At 34.9% G+C, this 19,314-nt stretch overlaps 1 protein-coding gene across 4 annotated transcripts; it reads right to left on the minus strand.

Annotated features, from left to right (window-relative positions):
• Positions 1-4,044: 4,044 nt before the first annotated feature.
• Positions 4,045-19,076, minus strand: LOC147401270 (RING/U-box superfamily protein). 4 transcript variants are annotated; one of them, XM_086442482.1, is made up of 5 exons: positions 18,895-19,076; positions 16,957-17,036; positions 16,221-16,835; positions 5,297-5,337; positions 4,045-5,203 (listed from the first exon to the last, which is right to left on the minus strand). In XM_086442482.1, the coding sequence occupies exons 3-5, from the start codon at positions 16,570-16,572 to the stop codon at positions 4,289-4,291; spliced, it is 1,308 nt and encodes a 435-aa protein (XP_086298608.1). In that variant the 5' UTR covers positions 16,573-16,835; positions 16,957-17,036; positions 18,895-19,076; the 3' UTR covers positions 4,045-4,288. The 4 variants fall into 4 exon arrangements, with proteins under 4 accessions (XP_086298608.1, XP_086298611.1, XP_086298610.1 ...); XM_086442485.1 differs by lacking the exon at positions 16,957-17,036 and adding an exon at positions 17,073-17,144; XM_086442484.1 differs by lacking the exon at positions 16,957-17,036 and adding an exon at positions 17,073-17,223.
• Positions 19,077-19,314: the final 238 nt, after the last annotated feature.

Here is a 19,314-nt window from a genome sequence, read left to right on the forward strand (position 1 = left end):
GATGTTCTCAATACATGTGGTTTGTGTAATGGAAGAATTCAGTAGATCTAACGTAAAAATTGATGGGCCATGCTATAGAGTTAAATCTCTACTCAGATAATTTTGGGTTCGAATCAAAGATAGATTATGATAAGAGTACTTTGTTATCGAAACACAAGCTCTTGTTTGTGTAGAAAATAGTAGAAGAAAATCCTAATTAGAGAAATTCTACCAAACTTTTATTTGATGACGAGGTGTCCGGACCATAGGCCTAGCTAGTGGGGCAAGGCAACTAGTCTCTTTGAGTACAATATCTCGCTCAAATCCTTTAAATATATGCAATACCCCCACCAACCATACATACCAGACAAAACATGATAAATACTTGTAGGTGGTTAAGGAAGCCTGAACTCAAGAAATACTACAAATCTAACTCTACACACAAGAACATATAATTAATAATACGACTCATTGTATCATAATATACCTTATTACAATGTTTCATATCTAAAATTCTAACATATAAGAAATATAATCAATGCGACTCACTGTATCATAATACATCTTATTACAATACTTCATATCTAAAAGAATCCAAGAGTCTCAATTTGCTTAATTACTTCTTTCAGTGTGAGGATGGTCTCTTATCCATGTGTGAATGAATAATGCAACTGTTAATTGTTATAAATGTTACCCATGTGTGACTTGACTGTAGACATAATTAAATAGAAGGACCAAAGTTCGCTAAGTTGATTGACCCCAAAATTTTGTGGTTTCTTGAACCACATACCCCACCTAGACAGTGACGGCATGATTTTGATATAACATATACGTCCAAATGTACAAATTTACAATCCCGCTTATGTAATACGTGCAAGCGACAAATTTCAAATCAAATAATGAAAATAAGAAGAGATACAAATAAATATAGACAGCAAGATTCAATGCAGTTCAGTAATACCTATGTCCACAAATAATATGAGAGAGATTCATTCATTCTGAGTAAGAAATTACAATCCGGATTTCTTCCAAAACTCTTATTTCAATATTCGATTACACTAAGTAAGTAAGCACATGGTATGGGAAAAGAAGAATTAAGGATGAAAGCTCTGTTGAAGACAAGGGTTCAACAAAGACCATAAGAATTATTAGTTATCCTCTCTCCCTAGAAAAAGCATCTTTAGATAGTGAAATGTGACCATGGCGCAAGGATTAGTCGGGGCATTTCACCTTTACAAGAAATGTTTCCAGCCTCACACCACACCAACCCCTAACTACTTTATGTTCTATTCATGATAAAATTCCATTTATGTCTTACAAGATAGTTAAGTGGGCCCAACTTTTTGCATGGCATGTGTGGTTGCTGAGGTATTGCATGGGCGTGGGGGATTTAGGTGAGATACGATGTTCTAAGAGGTCAGTTGTCTATGATTGTGATATTTCATCATACAAATAAAGATTTTTTTTAATTACTATAAAAGAAAATTTTCCCTTTTCTTTTCAACGATCATAGATGAAGAAAGTTTAATAATATCACTTCTTAATCGACCATCCATAATCGATTCATGTCAATCCAATTTGAGAACATCGCTTAACACGTGGGAACACCGTCTTTCTTTCTTTTTCTTTCTAATTATTGAGATACCACCCCAAAACTTAGTGCATTTAAAACACGCGCATGGTTACAAATTTTTAATTATGAATGGACAGTCTAGCTTTGTAGTATATTGTATTGTATCATTTACAATTAATTTAAGAGGTGGTTAGAAATTTTGAAAGGTAGGGACAATGCGCATATTTTATATTTTTTCTCATAGTTCTATAGTGTATTATTGGATTTTGATCACTTAAAACTCCCAACTTACATGAAAATCCAATGATTTGGATGTAGTGATCAAAAGTCTCGTTATGTGTATTTTTTTATAATTGTAAGTGTTAAGGGATCGATTAAGTGAGATAGATTACTCTTGAGATATATCCTTAGACATCATACAACTTAGGTATCTTTGAGATATGTGCCATACATGAATAGTAGAAAATAGCAATACTTTGATAGTGACCATATCACCCCCACCATCTCTCTTTATTAGACTCATCTTAGTTATTGGATCGATCATAGAACTTGATGGAAGTATAACAATCTTCCATTAATCATATTATTTAAGATATAAATTATTCATTCTCCACTTGAAACACCCTCACATGGGTGGGAGTGACAAGACTTTGAGAGGTCAATACATTCCTCTAAATCATTTCAAAACACTCCAACGAAAGTCTACCAGTTTACTTACCCATATCTCCTTTATTAATATTGGCCCTCACTTCCCAAAGCCATTAGCAATTTTCACTTACCTTTTTTTTTTCAATTTCTCTACTTTGTCCCATCTTAGAAATCCCCCTTTTTGACTTGTATTTTGAATTCTCTATTTTTTTATTTAATTATTTTCTTTCATCTTTATAATGGAATTCTATAACACTTGGAAATGATACATTTTTAAAAATCCTAGAGCAACGCTTCTCGATCTCCTCCATTTTCATTTTTCTTATTTTTTTCATGACTAGCTCAAGCATGTTTGGCTAGATCTCTTGCGAGGACCATCCCACTCCTTGTTGAGACTTATAGACTGCTTATCACCATGGAAGCTTCATGTTCAGAGGGTTTTTACACATTTTGTCCTATTAATCTAATACATGAATATATTTATTTTAAAAAAGAGTTGGGATCCATTGACTCCTAAGATGACTCATGAAAAGAAACACATGATCCCAACATTTTAAACACAAAAGCCAATGGTTGAGATTTATGAGTATCACGATAACACAAATCTTTGAGATACTTATCCCAAGGATAAATCTCACCCATTGGAATTTACATTTAAACGGTTGGGATCATGTGTTTTTTTCATGAGTCATTTTTACGAGTCAAGGGATCCTGATCCTTTAAAAAATTAATTAATGTGAATTTGAGTCAAGATACTTTATACTCAACCTTATTTCATTATAATAGCAAAAATAATTTGAAGGCATTTTATAATTTTTGAAAGTAACCAATCTGAATTTATTCAACAGTTTTCTTTCAAAAATTAATGTAAGGATATTTTTATAATTTAAAATTTAATTAATATGGATTTGTGCCAGCAATACTCACCCTTATTTCATTATAATAATAGTCAAGGTGCATTCTATAATTTATATTTATAAAATAAAAAACTTATATAAGAATTTAGATTTTACAGCAGTGTTGCCGTTCACCATCTTTATAATTACTTACATTAAATTAGAGAGTTACTATTGCCACACCAACTGTGAAATTCTTTGGTTACTTACATAGGATTGGGTGTGTGGCAATAAAATCTCTGTTAAATTAATACTAATATCATGTTTTCTATTAATTCTGTTGTATTCATATCTACTTCCACTATCTCAAATCATAATCTTTTGGGTCTTTCTCTTGCACTTCAGAACATTCAACTTGCATATTCTTTGTAAGTAGGCTGTATTCTACTTTTACAATAATTCAAGATTAAACTGTTTCAAAACTCTTTTTAAGTTTTATCACCTATCAATCTAACACCTCCATTGCTTCTTAGTTTAACTTTGGGAAACATGAACCATCAGTTCTTTTCTATCTAATATGGTACAATTAGTACGAAATGATGTTAATTACCGATGGTTTACACTCCTCTCAAAACACTAATTCCTAACCCAAAGTGTTGGCGAAATGGCTGGGACCACACCTCAGGAAGCAGAGGTCTTGAGCTTGAATCAAACCCTTCAGAAATTACCTGGTGCATGGGTTGGCGAATATTAATCATCAATAGATAACAATCCGCAGAAAACCCAATAAATGATTGTTTTTTAATCCAATAAATGATCCGCAGAAAACCCAAATTGATTGTTTTCTTTTCCCTTCCTCAGGTCACAATCCGAAAGGCCGATGGGAGGCAGTTGTTGACATTGTAGATCTTTTGGGATTGTTTCTAATGCGTGAAACTCGCAGAACCAAGAACCTAACATGACAAAAACTAGAAAAAATTTCAAGACTAGGACTCCAATCCACTCGCAAAAAGTAAATTCGTAAAGGAATTGAAAATCACAAGTTAGGTTGGAGAAAACGGGTTCGCAAATCCCTAATGCAGAATTACTGATCTTCTTGGGCACTTAAGAGATTCTGTACAATAAAATATGTTAAAATCCGATTCCATCGTCAACATCAAATCAGTTACCCTGAATAGAATATCAAGCAAGATAAAATAGCATGTGCCCCTCAGAGAAGCAATCGACAGTCCTCACCTTACCTGTCGAAGATTCACCATCTCTTCAGTGCAGGCCCAGCTGTCAGATTTGAGCACTCAACTGCCTCTTGTTCAATGGACCTTCTCCCTTCAAACTGCTGCGAAGAAAATGACCCACTTTTCTTTAACTTATAAGGGGGTTCCTTGCTCGAATTTCCCTTGGAGGAAAGATGCTTCTTGAGGCGGCTCCGGTTCAACAACATCATACTATTGCGAGGGGACGCATGCAAAGCTCCTTCTACACAATCTCCTACCTGTCCACAAGCCCAATGCCTTGACGATCCGTCCTCCTGAAATGATCTGAGCCTCGGGAGTCCATTCTTCTTCAACCTGAAAACCACCGACTGCTCGAGAGGAGATGACGCATTAATCTCCTCTGACCTTGCACAAATTGGACAAGGTGGGTCATGCTTGTGCACCTTAGGAGTCGTGTGCTCCAAGCAATCGGCATGAAAAACATGGCCACAAGAAAGAACTCCAGTCACTGGCATGTCACCACTTCTTACAATCCTGCGTGAACTCCACGGTGATCTCTGTGACAAGAACTTATCGCACAATCCACACTGAAAGCCTTCTGATAGATTAGAGGATGATGGGCCTTCAGAATCCAATGACTCAGAGACATCGGTGAAATCGATGCTGCTACTAGGACTGCTGCACCGAAGTGTGCCTCCTCGAGTAGCACCAAAATGTTGAGTGCTGGGTGTTGACCGATTTAGGAAATTTCCTGTGACAATGATCTCATGAGTGTCCCTATCAGGAGTTTGGTATTTTGGAAATGAGATAGGGTGAATGGGTTTGGACATGAAGGAACATCGATTAGAGAAACTGCGATTTGAGGAAGCATGTCTATTAACCATAGCATCGTACTCACTACCATCTGAACGGGAAGAGGTAGAGCCAGCACTGTATGGAAGCGCTGAAGTTCCCTGCAATGTAAGGATCCAGTAAGGAAGTTGGCTCAAGTAAAGAAAGATGTTGCAAGAAACTCAATATCGCATGCAACAAACAGAAGAGAATACCTCCATAGTCGGAGTAAACACCAACGGCCCAGATGCTGGTTCTGGCAAAGGAAAAAGAGTCTTTAATAAATAATGGATGAAATCATAGCAATAGACCAGCACTTTTTGAAAATCGAAATACTAACAAAATCGTAATAAATAACACAGATAATATTTTACAACAAAACAAAGAATGCAGAAACAACGAACAAGTATTGCGTTATACTAATGGTAAAGAGAACGAGGACAACCAGCAAAGAACAAAATGAGTTACTAATGAGGTTGCACTGCCAACCATCGGAGAGTTGATATGGGTGTATGCCCCAACCTTCACTGGGGTATTAGCATCATTAACACATTGTCAAGTTCGAACCCAAATCACCCGTGCATAAATTTTAAATCAGTACTCATGGTCAATCTCTGACCAACCAAAAGAGGCCCAATAGAGCCTTGACCACCCTCCCCCCAGGCACCCCCACCCCACGCACATGTGTACTGCAACAGCCCACATCTCTATGTTCATTGGGTACACAATAAACTCATTATATTATGATATGATCTTAAACTTGGAAAAGGGAAAGGAAAGCACATAAAACAGAGTATCATTTCCTGTTTATAAATTATGTTATTCCTTTTATGAAATAAATATATTGTCATTTGTAGCTTTTAATGCTAAAACAATCAATTCAGATCCATCCAGTTATGCTTTGGTTCCTTGTAATCATCTCACATGTGATAAACATTTAAGAGAATGGTCGATTTTGGCATCTTTCTAATCCTCAAGTAAACATTTCAACGGGCCGGGGGGAGTTCTTCGAAGGTGCAAAGCTTGCTAAGTTAAAAGTTTGTGAGTGTAGATACGATGACCAGGGTTCATGACCCACCTTTACTGAATAACTAAAATCAAACAGGTCACAGGGGACGAATATAAACCTCCACTTCTCTCGAGCTCCATATGGTTACACCCAGAAATTTTCTCACAGGAACAAATTGCCCAAATATTGCCGCAGGGTTTGGGGGGTGGAGTTGCAAACTATTTTAGATCATTGCTCCATGGCCAAAAAAGAGTTGGTTTTCAAATAACTATTTTTAAAGAAAAAGTTTACAAAGAATAAATATATATATATATATATTATATATATATATATATATATATATATATATATATATATATATATATATTGTTTATTTTACTTGTTAAAAGGGTAACTTTTTCCAATCAAAATCCTTTTTCCTTCTTGACCGATTAGTAAAACCAAAATGAAAAGTTTTCATACAGGAAATAAGGTGACAAATACTCGGGAGAAACCCCCACCCAAGGAATTAAATTTTGGTTTTGGTGTCTATTTCAGTAAGCTTGGAAATACAAATATTTCAACCAGTGTCTCATAAATACAATAGTCATGGAAATGTGATAGAAATTGCGGAAATATTGAGACCTTTTCATTGTCCAGCTCAATGAACGCAAGACAGATAGAAGGTGTTCCGTTCCTTTGAGTAGAGGGCTTAGTTCCACAGCTTAAGGTGCAGGGAAAATATAAAAAGAATAATCAAGTAGATGATCGACTTCCGCGAGTTCTAATTCGGTTGGAGTATGGAAATTAAGATTAGTAGCATTTTTTTTACGTTGACAACCAATAACAACATTTTTCTTTTCTTTCACCAAGCAAGTGAGATCAACGGACAGTAATTGATAGGTGAAGACAGGTTTTGAACCCAAGTCATGGTATCAACACTCACAGACTTAAATCAACTTAGAAAACTAGCAATTTCTACAACAAAAAACAACAATATTCTATATAGAAATGAGAATAATTATGTTACATTAATAGCATATACCTTCACGGTATATGTAAAAGGAAGCTGTTGGTTAAATTTCCAGTCCAATCTTGTGGAAATATGGCAATATTTATTGCTATGCCCTCACCCAAAAATAAATAAGTATATAATAAAGCCAATCCAAAAGCATATCCATGCATGAGTATATGTATGGACATATGTATCCAAGCATGCACATGTTTCAATAAACAGAAGGTAAAATAACAATGTTGAGGCATTTGGATGCAGGTGTGTGGCTAGTGGGAAGTTAAATAGATAACCAAAATCCATCACACAAACCCATTACCCATACTATGATAACCATAGTGAAGTTGGGCTAGAAGGTGGAGGACCCTACAGAAAACCTGCAGACGTTTCGGCACTACAGATAACACAGATCCAAAATATGTTTCAATAAGCCCTTTCAGCAAACCAGAGCAATGGAAGCAAACTTAAAATCCCTAAAAACTACATAAAACACAAGTAATAGATCAAAGATGTGTGGCGGATAAAATAAGAATATAAATTATGCATTTAAAATACATATTTGTATTAAAACAAGACAAATTAATATCAGGTTATAGTGCAATGTGTACAACAATTGCACATGCATGTTACGATGACCAAAAAACAAGAACATACGTAGAGGATTTTGGAGACAGGTTTGTGGTTAGTAGGAATAGAGAAAAATACAACCAAAATCCATCACACAAGCCCAGTATGCATCTTTTTTTTATCAATATCACACAAGCCCAGTATGCATCTAAAGAATCAGTTTACGACTATAATGGTTGGGCATCCCAGAGGACCTGCTTCTTCAAATAAGGGACCAGCCAATTAAATCAACAAATTAATTGGTGATTTGCCGATTAATCACCCCCCTCCTTTTTCAACCTCAAGATTTTATCTTCTTACAAATTAATGTGAAATATGAAAAATAACTGATGGTTAAGCAGGAGTAGAGGCAAACTACCATTCAACATCCTGCATTCTTCTCTGAAATACGCATCAGTACAGTGAAGTATGCAGTTTGGTAAATTAAGGGTGAAAAAATTAAATGACTCAACCAGTAAAGATGGACTAATTAATAGACAGATTTATAGCAATGAGAAATGCATTGCTAGCTAGTGATGAATAAGGTGCATACGCACCTATGCCATTGTGCTACAAGATAATAAAAACGACTTGTAATTTACTCCCCCAGTTACCACATTTTCTCCTAAAAATTATTATGAGTACTAATAAACAATGTTATATAATAACCTAACTAATGAGGTTTTCAATACAGTCTCAGAATACTTTGAGATGTCATGTTTCTTTCTAACATCATGGAAACAAAAAAGACCCAAATGCGGAAAATGAAATGAAACCCCCAGCTGCTGAAAATAAAGGAAAAAAAGGAAGATCAAGGGAAACTACCGAGTGAAATGATGAAATCTATGAAAAATTCCAAAGAAAATCTAAGCCATCGTGGAGATGGCTTGAATGATCAGCCCGTTGAGATGAGAGGACATGAATTTGAAATATTTATTGCATCAGTGTTGGGGACAGGATCAAATTATGAGTAGATCTCTGCTGAGGTGATAAACCTCTTTGTGAGTACCTACACCTTCATAATTTGTATATTAGAAAAGAGACCACATCTCAAATGCAATCTCCCCGTATCTCTTTTTGTGTCTCATGGAATACTACTATGCTAGATTCCACAGGGATTCTTAAGAAGTGAAAATAGACTAAGTGGCTTCTGTAATCAAGAAAGTAAATGGAATCTTTATTCTTTCTAACAATGTGATTATTGGATTATGGTCTCCATAAAGCAAGGTGTTTTCTCCTCAAAATATTTCTTTGCAGTTTTTCTCAGACCTCATCTTGGCCTCCTATGTTCCCTTCTAATGATATTTGGAATCTGGGTCTTCTGCCTAAAATTAAAACTTTTGTGTGCATGGCAGCTCTTAGAAGATCAATACCTATGTCCTACTCCCTAAAAAAGGCCATATCCTCTCATATTTGTGTGATGCTCATGAAATATAGGGAATTGTAAATCACTTGTTTAAACATTGTGTGAAGTATCCAAATTTATTGATATGATGTAGGCTGCTCGGGAAGAAAGAAACAAAATAATCTTCAAGAACAAGTTATCCACACTTAGAAGAGAATCAAGGTGGTGGTTCATTGACCATTGCATTGAAAGAGTCAAAGGACACAAGTAGTGGTCCTTCCCTCAACCCTGGACATTCAAGTAGCATTGTGTTACCCACAACCAAACGGAGTTAAGGTCAACTTTGATTGTTCTTTGGGCAACGTGATGTAATAAATGGCAACAGTAGGGAACATAGAATAGGAGTAAAGAAGAGAAATCAATAGAAAACGATTTAATGAGGACATCAGAGATCATGGCCTTTTCCAATAGGTCATTACTTAGATTTTATGTTTTATTTAGTATATTTTTAGGAGCGTCTATTTTAGTGATTAGGATTAGTATTTGGGCTTATTTTTATGTTTTATTAGTTCATAGTCGTAGTTTGGTAACTTCATCACGTCTTTCTAGTGAGTTTTCAAAGGCTGAAAATTCTATGAGAAATAAAGTAATGAGATTGGGACAAAGATGGTATTTTTATTTTGTTATATTTTAAGTTCATTAATTTGTATTACAACCATTAGATCTTGTTATGTTGGATAGATAGTTGGGACTAGATAGAGGGTTTAGAGAACTTTATAAATAGATGTCTAGTGCTGTAACTTCTTCCTTATGAATGGATGAATAAATGAGATTACAGAAATTACAAGTTTTGAAGCTTTTGTGAAGAGAGTCCACGGTGTGAAGCCATGAACTCAATCAACAACCGTTGGTGTGATTCTAAGCACCATTTGTGTTGGCTGAACCATCGTTTCTCACCCAAAAGCTCTCAATACATTTCGTAAATCTCAAGCTACTTGTTGACCATAAAACACAGCAATAATAGTACTGACCAAACCCTTTTTGGACCACAAAACCTACCTAAAAGGCCCTTTAAATCCAGTCCAAATTTTTCCAAAACCCATGCTGCTCCTGTACTCTAGTTTTAGCCCTTTTAACCTAAAACTCAGTCTCATAAACACAATCAAATTCCTTCAACCTTATAACCCTAATCAAGTAAACCAAAAGACTATAACTTTGTTGTACATTTATTTACAGTAACTCTAACCCAACTAAAACATACCTTAAATCCCCATCTACCCAACCATACCCATATTTAACCCATACATCTTGCTAGGTTTTCTTGCTACCCAATTATCCATGGTTAGCCCTATTGAACCTAACCCAAGCCTATTCTCGTCCTATCAAGACTTATTTCATTAATTTTACATGAATTTTGAACTAAAGTTGTTGGAATTTCTTTGGTTATTCTTGTCATGTGCACACTTACTTCCCTATTACATTACCATAAGTCATGTAAACTTTTGAATTTAGAACCATCTTCACACCCTTGGCATTTCAATAAACTCTTAATTAAGTATTGGATTGAAGCCCTAAGATAATGGAAGTTCAATCTTCCATTGGCATCCCTTTTTGCTAACACTCGTGGGATTTGCCTTGTGGGATTGTGATTGCTTTTAGAATTTGGACTTCAATTTTCCGCTAGACTTCCTTTATCATATGTGATTGCATGGGCTGAGATTTACATTTGAATTGTTTATTTGATTTAATACTGGTCTCAGACTCATCACAATTCTAGCACAACAACTTGAGAGAGAAATCACCTCTAGAGAGAGTTTGGGCCTCTAAAAATGTCATGTGACATGTGTAGTGGGTGTCGAGTACATCACAACCAGTCCAGCAAGTATTGGCAGAATTTCAAGAACCAACAATGAGAGATCAATTGTGTGTTTTTGGTATCATTCTGGTAGATAACCCATATAAGGCGGATGCTCATTTTCTCCTTCATATACTAAGATCAGCCAAAGCTTACATGTTGACATGGTACCATTTGCAAATAACCTAGCATGCAATGCAATGTTGAGCTTCCGATAAGGATAAAGGATCATAAATAATTTCCCATATAATCAACAAGAGTTGACACTTTTTTATTCTCCAAGGTATCTAGTTCTTCTGTGTTCCAAGGTCGGCTTCTATGAAGAGTGATACCATAGTTGAAGAAGTTAGAAGAGATCTTTTATACTCTGATGTAGCTTGACTATTGTAATTAACTAATTAATTAATCTATATATATATATAGTACATATGTACATATGTACATATCTACATATGTATATATCTATATATATATATATATACATATGTATATATATATACATATATATATATACATATGTATATATATATATAGGGTCCCTTTCAGCAACAAACATTTTGACAAACATTTTGGCAAAACATTTTTCAAAACATGGGTTAGAGGTTTTGGAATGGGCTGATTTTTGGTGAGGATGATCTCTACGGTGAAGAGATCATCCTCATAAAAAATCAGCCCATTCCAAAACTTCTAGCCCCATGTTAACAGGTTGAAAAATCGTGGACCGTCCATTTTTTGTAAACCATTTTTGATGGGTTAGAAGTTTTGGAATGGGCTGATTTTTGGTGATGATGATCTATTCCCTGTAGAGATCATCCTCACCAAAAATCAGCCCATTCCAAAACCTGTAACCCATATTTTCAAAAATGTTTTGCCAAAATGTTTGTCAAAATGTTTGTTGCTGAACATTTCCCATATATATATATATACATATGTATATATATATATAATGTATGGGAAATGTTCAGCACCCTAAGTTTTACCACACACTTTAACAAACGTTTTTTGTCCTACATGGGTTAGAAGTTTTGGAATGGGCTGATTTTTGGTGAGGATGATCTCTATGATTAGAAGATCATCCTCCCCAAAAATCAGCCCATTCCGAAATGTTTAGCCCCATGTTTACACGTTGAAAAATCGTGGACCGTCCATTTTTTGTAAATCATTTTTTATGGGGTTAGAAGTTTTGGAATGAGCTGATTTTTGGTGATGATGATCTCCTCACCATAGGGATCATCCTCACCAAAAATCAGCCCATTCCAATCTTCTAACCCATGTAAGACAAAACACGTTTGTTAAAGTGTGTGGTAAAGCTTAGGGTGCTGAACGGGGCCCTATATGTATATATATATACATATGTATATATATATAATGTATGGATCAGGATCAGGATCAGGATCCGTGTACACACATATCTACTCTTATATCTATAACGTGTTTTGTCCTATGTGGGCTAAAGTTTCAGATTGAGCTGATTTTTGGTGAGGATGATCTCTATGACGAGAGATCATCCTCACCAAAAATCAGCTCAATCCAAAACTTTTAACCTTGTATTTATGAGTTGAAGAACTATGGACCGTCCATTTTTTGTAAACCACTTTTAATGAGGTTAAAGTTTCAGATTGAACTGATTTTTGGTGAGGATGATCTCTATGAAACTTTTAGACACATAGGACAAAACACGTTGTAGATATATGAGTAGATATATGTGTACACGGAACCTGACCCTATATATATATATATATCCCTCGTACTTCTTTTAATTTTTTTATCAACGCGATAAAGCAGGAAAGAAAGAGAAAACATATAAAGTTATCCAAGAAATACTTGGCAAAGAAAAGGAGGTTGGAGCCTATCTTCATTAGAATGATAATTCCTAAGATGGAAGCTACCATGAGCTCATCTATCCACTCTTTGAATCAATCAAGAAGAAGAAGGAAAGAAGAGAAAAAAAACCTATCCATCCTTTGGATCTCAATCCAAAGACATTAGAATATGCTTGGCAGAAAAAAGATGTGGGCACTTAAAGATCTTTGATTGTAGTTTCCATCATTGTTTGTCACCTTTATGGAAGAAAGGACGAAAATGGACACATGTATCTAAATAATGATAAGAAAAGAATATGGCTCTGATAGCAATGCAATGGGTGAAAGATTCAATTCTATAATGTAAATGGAAAAAAAAATTGAAGATTGAGTGACTTTACATGAATCTAAGCCATATTAAGATTTCATCGGATATGAATTCACTTGACAGTTGGAAAAATCGAGGAAAGGGAAAGTTTTTGCATAGAATTTTCTTTTCAACTAGCAAACAAATTATGGTATTTTTGCATAAAAAAGGGCTCAAATATGTCGATCAAATCAACGTGCACCCTACGAGAAAACTAGGGCTTGAGAACATTGTCTTTAATTGTTCCAAGGTGCTCTTGAATTAACTTATCATCAAAGGGTCAAGTAAGCCCAAGTCCATAAGGAATCTAACCAACTTGGTGAGAAAATTAACAACCCCCACACATGCTCTACCACAGCTAGGAGTAAAGACAATGTGTCCAATTGAGAGACCGTGATGAGTTACTTGTTGATAATTATTAACCAATCTAATGCTTGGTGAAAATGAAAGGATGATTCCTTTTCTTATTCTATTTTTAATGAGAGAGAGAGAGAGAGAAGTGGCTCTAAACAGATTGAATGGAGGAACAAGATTGGTTTAGCCAACCCCAAATCTTTGAGATAAGAATTTGATGATGATTATGGATGGATGGAAAACAGGGTACATGCCAACAATGTCTATGGAGTCATCTTTTTTGTCTTTTGATTGGATGGCAAAGGTCACACATTGTCTAAAACAGACAAAAATGTCACACATTGACCCCCCAAACTTGATACATCAACTCATCAGTGCAGTTTATTGCATAAATTAAGAGATGTACGTTTTAAGATATGTGGTTCACTGTCAATAACAGAAGACATGCCTCTGGACAGAGAAGAACGGAAGAATAGGATTCATTTAGCAAACCCCAAATCCTTGGGAAAAGGCTTTGTTGTTGTTAGAAGATTTTAAATTGGATGAAAAATGTTCCTATTCAAAGAAATGCAACTAAAAAGAGACCATAATCGACCTTTTATCAGTCCATCTTTCGTGTAAGATACTTGTCAATAAAACAAATGCACAATGCATGTGGGAACACCATTCTTGCCAAATTCATGTATTCTTTTTTAGCCTATTCAAGTCCAAAACACTGAGACCCCTTAGAAATTCAAATAAAGGAGAACAAAGATCCAAAAAAACGCATAGCTTCTCCTCCAAAAATTATATAAACTTCTTTTATAAATTATGGTTTCTTTTTTCTTTATTTTATTTTCATCTCAGAAAATTTTCTATTTTGGCATACTGTAATAGAGAAGCTACAATGAGCATTCCTAGCCATTATAATTACCTTAAACTTTCACAAACGAAACAGTTATCTTAATAATAAACTTATAAATTGAAAAATCAAGTAACTTCTAAGAGTAACATTAACTTTGATAAACACAGTAACATAACTAAAACCAACAGCAAAAAACAGAAGGCTAAAATTAGTCATGGGAAAAATGGACAATAATCTCAAGGGCCAATAAACACAGAAGAAAAGCCATATTAAAGTCGACAAGAACGGAGTTGGCAGATCTAGTAGATAACTTGCAAATCACTAAATCACAATGTGAGTGATTCTCACTTAGGGATACATAAGATGATACCTAGCTTGGAAAATCACAGGAAAACTATAAAGAGAACGCCAACCAACATCCCATTATTTCACTAAATAAAAATTCTGAATGTTTTCCAATGCTATAAAATTGACAAAATTAAGGGACTGGACCATTTTTTCCTAAAATCTACCCTAGGGAACCAAGCTTCCAAGTCACAAGTCCCCAAGTCAAAACATGCAGACTTTTACCACCTTGTCTGGCATTTGGGCTGTGTACAAGTCAAGCAAATATTTCATACAAATAGAGTCAAGCTTGACGATTACTTTAAGAGGTCTTTTATGTATACAGTGTTAAGACAAGTACGTCTGTGGCTAATAATTAAAGATGAAGAGTGGATTTTAACCAAAGGTCAAAGAGAGAAAATCCTCTACTTGAAAGTAAGCTCAATTCTTCACAATCAATCAATGGTTCTTTTGCATCAAAGATAGACAAGATATTATCTAATCCTTCTGATAAGGGGAAAAACTAACTAAATCCTAATATATGACAGCCTGAGTCTTCTTGTAGAACTCTTCTTGTAGCTTCTATGGTAAGTCAACCTTTCTGTTGAGTGGCTAATTTGGTGTAAATCATGGATTCTTTTATAAATATCTTGTTCACTTGTGTTCCTAATTTCCATAAGGTAAGTTACATTGCACTCCAATAATTGTTCTATTTGTACATTCAAACAGGTCAGCGATCCTGGGATTACTTGTATGATAACAAAGGTATATTTTCTTTTCTTCTTCTTCTTCTATTTTTTTTTTTTTTTGGTGGGGAGGGAGAGGTGTCAAGTGTTATGTAATGGAAATATAGAGGCAAACATTTAGTAGACATTTTGAAGTTTCACAGTAATAACATAAGTACTTCGAACGTCCTAACTAAGACTATGGCAATAAGTACCAGCAGTTATACAATATAACTGACCTCCTCAATCATAAGTTAAACTAATCACACCACCTTAGGGCATCTACCCTTGTGTTATTCACAGGAGCAAGGAACTTCTCTGTCAGCCTATTTCCTATACCTGAAGGTAAGAACCTTGCACATGTAGCTTCTTAAACTCAAAATACAAATGGTAGAAAGGTAAGATAATTTATCAGTTTCCAGTCCAGTTATGCAGTAATCTACATATGCATGTGAAACTTGCTTAGTTTACAGAGTCAATCCATAAGCTCGACCATATCATCTCTAACTTTAGTTTGAAAATACAGAAAAGAAGAAGGTAAAAATGAGGTCAACAAATCACTTTCTTAATGAAACCTCAAAATAGCCCAGATTAAACCATTGGCTGCGGTGTTGTTTTAACAAAAAAAATGTAAACAAGACCACGTGAATGAAAGGTGAACTGGAACTAACTTCCCAATTTTCTGATCATTAAAAATGTTAAAACAAAAGGACAACAAAAAAATAAAATAAAATAAAATAAAACATAATTGGAACATAGAACAGTATAATGGAATTAGAATCATATAAAAGAAACGATCAAAAAAAGAATCATATAAAAGCAGATATTGTCAACTTTAGCATAGTGAGAGAGAGAGAGAGAGATACTAGCATGAAAAAAGTGAACACATACAGAGATACATAGGTATTGTGCAGTACCTCTCATGGTTCCAGACATGAAATCATCAATTTTGACTCCTTGAATTGGTGATGGGGTCCACTGATGGGTCTGAAAGCTGTCAGATGGACTGCTAAAATACGACCCAGCACCATCAGATGCAGAATGATTGGGGAAATGGTCATCTCTCACCGAGATCCCGCTTTCTTTACTGTTTGACGAGAGAGAAGACCCATGCTGCTGAACACCGCTATGTGACCCATACGGTAGGCCTTCAGTTTGGAATCTATGCTCCCCATATGGTAGACCTTCATTTTGGAATCTATGCTCCCATCTTGATATGGGAGGTGAGAAACTCATATTTGACCTCCAGTAGGGTTCATGAGGACCCATGGACCAGTCTCTGCTAGCTGTATTGGAAACATGTGGCCTTGCAGCCACACAACAAAGCGACCCCGTCTTAGCTATGTTTTTTGGAACTAGCAAAAACCAGTACCGTTCACTTTTAACCCTTTTTATCTCGTGATGATTAACTCAAATCATGAATTTAAAACCTCAGATACAGAATTTCCATTATGTTACAAACAATCTTTCCTCAAATTAGCTTGCTCCATGGTTAACCAATTTAGAACCAATGCGTACAATGGCATGGGAATCTGCAAAAAAATACCCCATAAAATTAATTTATATCAACTGGGACAATTTAACAATCAACACACACACCTTAGACCAGATATTTGGGTGATAATCAGGTTTCCACAAATATTAGCAACATACCATTAACTCCAATAATGTCCTGAATATCTTGTGAGTATTGCATTTTTTTCAAAGAATCGACTAGGTTCAGAACAGAAGTCCTGGCATCATATAAACAAAACAATTGCTTACATAACCAGAACAAGACAAACACCAAAATCTGTCTTGAAAACTTTCAGCATGTTCTGGAAGTTAAAGCCATGCACTAGCTACATCAAGGTTGTTAAAAGAGTCAGGTGGGACCTGGGCAGTGGACCCCCATAGGGCCTAGGTAGGGTCTCCACAGGGCTTGAGCAGCAAAAAAATATATTTCAATTTTTTATATGTAGTAAAGGTCATGCAAAAAAATGAGCAAAAAAAATAATATAAATATATCATTACCAATATAATTAAAATACCAAGCAGGAAGTCGACACAAATAACTTGCCAGCAAAATAAAAACTATGCAACCACGAATATTCCCCTCTCAAATGTCTTTTAATTTTAAGCATGTCCCTCCAAATTTGGTGAATATTTGACACACTCCTTATGTTTTAAAATTGATTAAATACTCCTTGGACCACTATTTCACAAAATATATATTACATAAATTCACCATTTTAACCCTATTTTGTAAAATCCCGCTTAAAACAGGTGGGCCTAGGCGCAGCTTTTGACAACACTACACCATATAAAATACACAATTAAAATACCATTTTGAACAGAAAACACAAACCAAAAACCACAATCAAGTAACTAAGCTTATAAAGGGGGTATTTGAAGACAAATATGGACCCTTTGAAGAAACAAAGATATTCAAATCCTTATGGAGTAATGTAGTAAATGAGACATTGCCAGGCCTTCAATGTTTAAAATGCCAAAAAAGATAGCTCGTATTCCTTAATCAAATTCTAGCGCACTAATAAAAAAGAACAATAAATTTTGAAATAATATGAATCCAACAATACCAAGCTGCATTTCAAAATTATTATGATCACGCAATTTAACATTATACCCTACAAACCAAAAGCGTCATAAATCATGATTTATGGATAGAAGACCTTAATATGAATTACAGAAAGAACACACGAAGATTAGTGGTGTGATACCGATTAATAAAGAAAACGCATCTATTGATACCGATATAGAGAATAAGTTATAAACTAAAACTGAAGGACAAAGAAAAGGGTTTCATGGAAATTGGAAGCAAACAAAAACCATAAAACAGAAAAGAAATAAACAGTGGAACCTAAAATCATTTTTTGCACTCAATAGACACAAAAGCAAGTAAAAGGATCAAAGGCTTGAGTGCGGCAAGTGAAGTGAAGGGTAACCTAGTAACAAATACAGCACCTAGAAGGATTGAATAATAAAATAACAGACAGCAAATCATTATGACCCACAAAAAAAGGGTGATATCTTTCAAAAAAAAAAACTCACAAATATTAATAAATTTTTTTTAAAGGGCAACAGTTTTAGGGCCACGGTCAATCTAACAGCAACCTTATCAATCTAAAACCCAAAAATCCAATAGAGATCATAAAAAACAACAAACAAAACCTGAAATGCGATTACATCATTAGAATGTTAAAAATACGGAAACATTTTGAAGATGAAAATGAAATTGATTTAAACGCTAAAATCAGAGGTAAACAATTACAGTTATCACGAAAATAATCTTAAAGTAAACCCTATATCAATAAACTAACTACAAGTACATAGCTTTCATGTAATCGGATAAGAACTCGAAATACAATCAAATGTGGACAATGAGCAACCATTTTGAAGCTGAAATCTATTTAAACACTAAAATCAGAATAAAATATATCACTTCAATCAAGAAAATGGTCTTAAAATGAAACCAAAATCCCACAAATCAACCATAAGTAGATAGCTTTCATGTACTCAAAAAACCCTTTCGAACAGGAAAAAAAACTAAGAAAAAGGGGAAAAATAAAATAAACTTTTGAGAGAGCTTACCGATTAGATTAGAGAATGAGTGACAGAGATTGCAATTGCTGTGAAGTCATCGAAGAGTAACAGAGATTGAACTTGCTGTGAAGTCATCGAAGAGTAAAGAGAAACCCTAATTTCTCAGAGAGAGAGAGAGAGAGAGGTGTTTTTGGTTCTTCTGGCCAGCACTTTCAGCTAAAACAGCCTAATCTGTTGCTTTATGAATTATGACGGAGGGAAAGAATATTCCCTTATTTCGCTTCGTTGCCCCGACCTTTGTCCGAATGTCCTTTATGTCCCTTAAACTTTTTCGAGGGATTTTTGAAAAATATGATGGAAAATTATTTTCCGAATGTCCTTTATGTCCCTTAAACTTTTTCGAGGGATTTTTGAAAAATATGATGGAAAATTATTTTCTGAAAATAATTTTCTACGAAAAATGTCATC

Source organism: Akebia trifoliata, chromosome 5 (assembly GCF_017979445.1).
Source record: "Akebia trifoliata isolate Shusen 1 chromosome 5, ASM1797944v1, whole genome shotgun sequence".
Taxonomy (NCBI): domain Eukaryota; kingdom Viridiplantae; phylum Streptophyta; class Magnoliopsida; order Ranunculales; family Lardizabalaceae; genus Akebia; species Akebia trifoliata.